Source organism: Vombatus ursinus, unplaced genomic scaffold (genome assembly GCF_900497805.2).
Source record: "Vombatus ursinus unplaced genomic scaffold, bare-nosed wombat genome assembly UNPS02014799.1, whole genome shotgun sequence".
NCBI classification, from domain to species: domain Eukaryota; kingdom Metazoa; phylum Chordata; class Mammalia; order Diprotodontia; family Vombatidae; genus Vombatus; species Vombatus ursinus.
In genome coordinates, this window is record NW_020954577.1 from 25,520,185 (window position 1) to 25,526,550 (window position 6,366).

The 6,366-nt window shown below is 43.0% G+C and overlaps 1 protein-coding gene across 1 annotated transcript in view; it reads left to right on the forward strand.

Annotated features, from left to right (window-relative positions):
- Positions 1-6,366, forward strand: part of LIMD1 (LIM domains containing 1) — a 75,516-nt gene that overhangs the window by 37,571 nt on the left and 31,579 nt on the right. The window contains exon 3 of the mRNA XM_027872438.1: positions 1,558-1,659. Within this exon, the coding sequence (XP_027728239.1) occupies positions 1,558-1,659 (102 nt within the window). The remainder of the gene's footprint in view (positions 1-1,557; positions 1,660-6,366) is intronic.

A 6,366-nucleotide genomic window follows, 5' to 3' on the forward strand; every position in this document is an offset into this window, starting at 1 on the left:
GGCTTGTTTCCTTGATTGATTGTAGATGTCCTTGAATGCCATAATTCTCAGGCAAAGAGGAACCACATTACCTTTGATCCATGTCACAGCAATGGGGAGCACCCTATCTACTCCAGCTTGAAGAGAGTAGGTACAGGGTAACATGCTTCCTTCTATCAGCTTCATGGAACTTTGTTCTCTACGTGTACAAAAAAGGAGTATCTTTTGGTGTTATAAAACCAGCAGTGTGCCTAGCAGTCAGTCAGTAAATGCTTGTTGATTGTTTCCCCCCGCCCCCCCCATCTATACAGTTCCATTCATCTCTTCTCCCAAACCAATTCATTGGCTGAGATAACCAAGCTTTCAATCTGGGGGTTGAAGAGGATAGAGCATTCAGCTTCATCAACGTTGTGCTTTGGAGCTCAGTAAATTTCAAAGTTAACAAGATGATGGGGCCATGACATTTCCAAAAGAAATGCAGTTCTAGGAAATCCTTCATTAAATTCCTGGGAGCTCTCAGCACCCACATGTTTAAACAGTTGGCATTAGGTCAAGGAGAATTCTCTTCCTGTGTAGATAAACACTAAGAAATGGAAAGACGTCTCCAGTTGCTCTGAATCATGATGTATCCTCATATCCCCCAGGAAGGTGTGTGCTATCTAATTAAATCTTAAAGACACAGTCTACAACACTGGTAGTGAGTTGGACTCAATCAAAAAGTATATATTAAGTGCCTACTATGAGCCAGACACTGTGCTCAATGCTGAGGCTAAAAGTACGAAGAACAAAATAGTCCTTGTTCTCAAGGAGTTTATGTCCTAATGGGGGAGAAAAATACATATACTACACATATACAACTTTCACAAGTATAATGTTCATAGAAAATGGCATGAAAGTCAAAAAAGTGAATACTGATACATTGAACCTATGGAAAATGGCAGGGAGAGGTTCTTTGACCATGAAGAACTGTAATATTCCATTAGAAAATGCTTGAAGTTGCGAAAGTTAAATGCTCAAATGTTGAAGATTGATTGTACATATACATATGTGTATATGTATGTGTGTATATATACATCTATGTATAGCTAATTTTACAATCTGTACAAAGTAATTAAATTCAAGCCAGTTTGAGTAGAGGGCATTAGCAGGTGGGGGGAATCAGGTAAAACTTCAGGTAGAAGATGGTGCCTGAGTTGCATCATAAAGGAAGAGAGAGACTCTGTGAGGCAGAGGTAAGGAGGATGTGCGTTGTTGACATGAGGGCCAGCCAGTACAAAGGCACGGAGACGGGCAATGGTGTATTGTCTAGGAGGAACGGAGAGCACAGTTTGATCAGGTCAGAGAGTGAGGGGTGGGGAGTAAGACAGGTTAGTCTGCTGCAATAATCGAGGTATCAGGTAGTGATCATTTGGACTAGCCCCTGGTGACTGTGAAGAGTAGAGTACAGGGGATGGATGCAGAGGAAGAATCCCCTGGACTTGTTAACAGTTGGCCCATTAACGATGAAGAGAGTCTTGTAATGCTGCTTCTCTTTGATTTCCCTCCCTGATGGTGTCTTGTTCCCTTTTTCCCTTCTAGGAGCGTGTGTGAAATGCAATAAGGGCGTCTTTGGAGCCAACCAAGCCTGCCAAGCAATGGGGAACCTCTACCATGACAGCTGCTTCACCTGTGGGGCCTGCAGTAAGTGTCTCTGTGTCCATCAAAGCTGAGGTTCCAGCAGGTGGAGGTTGGGGGAGAGCGAAGGAAGAGATGATCCTAGTCTATAAATAAAACTAATGTCTCTCTGCCCTTTCCTCTTGGCTCTTAATTGCATACAGGCCCTTGGGGGGTGGGGAGATCAGAAGACAAAAGGCCCAGAGCCTGAGTGAGGGCTCCAGACAGTCACAGAATCATGTCTTTGAGAGCCAGAAAGGACCTTAGAGATCATTTAGTCCAGCCCATGCATTCTATCACCGAGGGCCATAGAGGGGAAGTGATTTGTACAAGGTCATCCAATTGGGTGGTGGTGGTGGTGGTGGTACTAGTAGTATAGTAGTAATAGTAGCAGTAATAGTAGTTGTTGGTAGTAGTAGTACTAGTAGTAGTAAGTAGTAGTAGTATAGTAGTAATAGTAGTAGTTGATAGTAGTAGTAGTAGTAGTAGTATAGTGGTAATAGTAGCAGTAATAGTAGTTGTTGGTAGTAGTAGTAGTAGTTGGTAGTACTACTAGTAGTAAGTAGTAGTAGTATAGTAGTAATAGTAGTAGTTGATAGTAGTAGTAGTAGTAGTAGTAGTAGTAGTAGTAGTAGTAAGTAGTAGTAGTAGTAATAGTTGTTGTTGGTAGTAGTGGTATTAATTTCAAAGTCTGAAGTTGACTCTCACAGTGACATGTTGGTTCACTCAGCGTAGGTTCAACTTTGCCTCTGGGTTCCATGAAAGGAATGTCAATTTCCTTCATCCAGGAAGGATATTTGGGTCAGATTTACTGCAGTGCCTGAAAGTGACACTCTGGTTGTCGTTCAGACAGCTGATCTCCTTTGGGCCATCAGGATTCTCTTAGAGTCTGCTAGGACAAAAGCTTCTCCCCTGAGCACCCAGACTCACTCTCTTCTCATGATTTATAGAAAACTTCATTTCCAGTCCAGGGCTCAGGCAGCATGGTAAAGGAGACCAAGACCCAGGCTTGGAAAATTCACATCCTGTGGGATCCTGGGCAGATCACTTCACTTTGATGACTTGGGCAATTCCCTAGCAACTTACCTAATAAATCCCTGACTGTTTTTGGTCTGCTCTGGGGGGAAGAGCCCCCTCCTAGGAGGGAAATTTTCACCCTGACAAAATCACAAATCCCTAATGATATTATCATGGGACCATAGATTTAAAGCTGAAAGGGACCTTGGGGGCCATTTTGTCTAAACCTCTCATATTATTAAGAAGAAACAGGCAAAGGTCTAGTGGGGTTACACATGATTTATCCAAAGTCCCACAGAGGGCGAGTGGTAGAGCCCAGATTCGAATGCCTGGCCTTCTACCTCCAAACTCAGTGTTCTTGCCACGGCCTCCCTATCCAAATAATACTTATTATGGGTTTCATAGTCACTGCCAAAAGAAAGACAAAATAACAGTGACCCTAGGACATCACAGAGCACCTTGTTTTATACCTTTTTGACACATCCATTGTGCATTATTTTGTATTTTAGTTATCTTTTTGTAGATTATTCTTTTTTCTAGACTGTAATCTCTGTGAGGGGCCAGCCTGGGTCATACCTTATCTAAACTTTACATCTCTTCCTGCCTAGTACAGTATACTTATCACAGTAGGTGCTAGCTGTTGTCAGGTGAGTGACTCTAGCAATCTAACCCTAGATGTAGGATCCAGGTTCAAATCCTGCTTTAATGCTTGCTACATGTGTTGTCAAGCAAATAATTTCACCTTCCTGGTTCTCAGTTTTCTCCTCTCTAAAATGAGAGACTTGACTAAATGGTCTCTGAGTCCCTTTCAGCTGAAGAAGTGTGATCCTGTCTGTGAACCAAAGTAACAGATTTCCTGTACCTCTACTAAGGCAAATGGACCAAAATGATTTAATAATCCGTTGTCAAGGAGTTCCAATATTAAATTAGGAAATGTATAGGATCCCTATGCGATTAAAGCCACTCCCATGAAGGCATTTAAATTGCTGGCATGGATATGTGAAAAAGCATGTTATCCTTAGGTGTCTACATCATACCCGACTATGTTGTAGTCAGCAGCTCCGATGGGAGCTCTTCTCAACTGAGTAACTAATACATTTATTGAACTGATGGTAGTTGCTCTTCTAAAATACCAAAGTGATATTTATTGAATCCTAGCAAAATTATTCATTAGACTCCTGCTTATTACGCTCTTGCTTCTAAGCTCAATTGTCCGCTGTATGTGGGGCCATTACCTGTTTGACAGGCTGGTCATTCGGTCAGATGTTGGTAGAGCTGGGACAATGAGGATGACTTGATTTGCAATTGAGGAATGACAATAGATAAAGCTGTATAAGCTTCAGGAAGGATGAATTTGGCTTCTCTTCTGTTCATCTGTCTGTCTCTGTCCCTCTTTTCTCTCTCTCTCTCCTTCCTTCACTCCCTCTCCTCTCTCTCTCTCTGTCTCTGTCTCTCTCCTTCTCTCCCCCTCTTCCTCCCTCTTCTCTCTCTTCCCTTTCTCTCTCTCCTTCCTCTTTTTACTTTCTCTCCCTCTTCTCTCTCTCTCCTTCCTCCTTCCCTCCTTTTCTTTTTACACACAGACACACACACACACACACACACACACACTCTCTGAAGTGATTTTCCCTCTCACAGTGATCAAGTTCACACTTGCTATTTTCACTTACTAGCTGTGTGATCCTGAGGGTCTTCCCCTCCCAGATTAATTTTTTTTTTGACTAGATAAAGAAGTCATTCTCTGCCTCATTTCTTCCCTAGCCTTAATCACTGAACAGGGGCTGCCTCAATCAAACTGAGACCTGTTAAAGGCCTTAGCTTAAAAAGTCCGAGGACCCCCATGGCATCCAGGGCCATCTCCACTCATCCTGATCTGTATCTCTCCACTAGGCCCAGATGGCTCCAGAGGACAAAGTAAGCCTGGTGACTTTGCACAGCGCTCCCTCACTTAAATCTGATTCACTTGCACATCATGGCATCACCTTCCCAATGTCATGGTCCTCTTCAACAACGAAGGACAAACAGCAGCAGCCATTTTCAGGAATGTTGTTACATTGATTCCCCCTCACTGACAGCTCCTGAGGTTGTTTCTTAACATTTACCTGTGATTTCAGGACAAGCAAAGGATCAGACTAAATAAATGCTACTTAACAGCCCAGTAAGAGCTCCTACTCAGCTTGCTAGGAGAGAAATGAAAGCTTAGGTACAAAGGCCATCTATGGAGGAGTCGGCTCATTTCCCTCACATCTGCCTGCTCCCTTACCACGGCTTTCTCTTCTTTCTGTAATGGTCCAGGATGTCTCAGTCTCGCACAGAAGACTGCTGATGTCTAACCTAAAACGGCGATAAAGAGGATTTGTGGGTTTGTCCCTTTATTGAAGGGACATTGCCAGATTGTTCAAACCTTTGTTTTCCTTTTCCTGGTGGTATGTGGAAGTGGAGTCCTTTATAAAGACCTTGCAAGTCCTTTTTACTTGTTCTCTAGTAGGAAATAAAAAGTCACTGGTTACAGATTTCGAGATAGAAGAGACTTTGGAGAGAATCTGGTCCAGCTCCTTGATTTTATGGAGAAGACTGAGGCCCGGGGAGACTTAGGACCACGGCATTATAGGCCTAGAGCTGGAAAAGAACTCAGAGACCATGTGGTCCAAGCCCCTCATTTTACAGAGGAAGAAACTGAGGCCTAGGAAGGTTAAGTGACTTGCTGGAGGTCACACAGGTAGTAAGTGGAAGAGCCAGGATGTAAGCCTACTTCCTCCTAATCAGAGTGTGTTGGTAAATGTTTAACAACCAGCTCTTCAAGAAAAATGTACATGTGACACAATTTTAAATTTCATCTGCATTATTATTAACATTTTCTCCATCACTTTCTTTTTTTGTTTTGTTTTGTATTTTTTAGTGAGGCAGTCGGGGTTAAGTGACTTGCCCAAGGTCACACAGCTGGTACATGTCAAGTGTTTGGTCTGAGGTCAGATTTGAACTCAGGTCCTCCTGACTTCAGGGCCAGTGCTCTATCCACTGCACCACCTAGCTGCCCCTTTCCATCACTTTCTTAAATCTAGACAATCACCAAAATATAAATCAAGCCTGATTTATGTAATCTGCTGATTTCCACAGTGCTAATGGTTCACTCTGAGCATTTAACAATTGGCTACAAGCTGGCACCAGTACACCCCTGCTCTGGATGCCAAGGTAGTGCTCTCTCTCTCTTTCTCTTTGGTGCATCAGGTAGCCTTAGAGATATTAGTTTGGTTATACAGATGAGTTGTCATCTCACTTTTTCTTGTTTAAAGATAAAGTTTCACCCTCATCCCCAGTTGAGCTCTTCCCTATAAGAAGGAAAAGCATGAGATAGATCAACAGGAAGAGCATTTGATTGTGTGCCCTGCCTTCCATATCCATGCTCCTCTACTGTCTGCAGAGAGGAAGATTTATTTCCTTCTCAGCTCTCTGGGACTGTGATTGTTCCCTGTCTTTTATTGCTCACCAATAGCTAGTTCCTCTTTGTTTGAATTGACCTCCCTTTGTCCCCTGAGATTTGGTTTTTAAAGCAAAACCATGGCAACTCTCCCTTTTATGCTGTCCTTTGTCTTTACTGGTCCTTCAGAGTGTGTTTTGGGATTCATTGAATCATACATTCTTAGGGCTGGGAAAGAGCGTTTGGTCTCCTCCTGTCCCACTCTAGCATGGCACCCCCATTAGTGGCAGAATTGGGAGCAG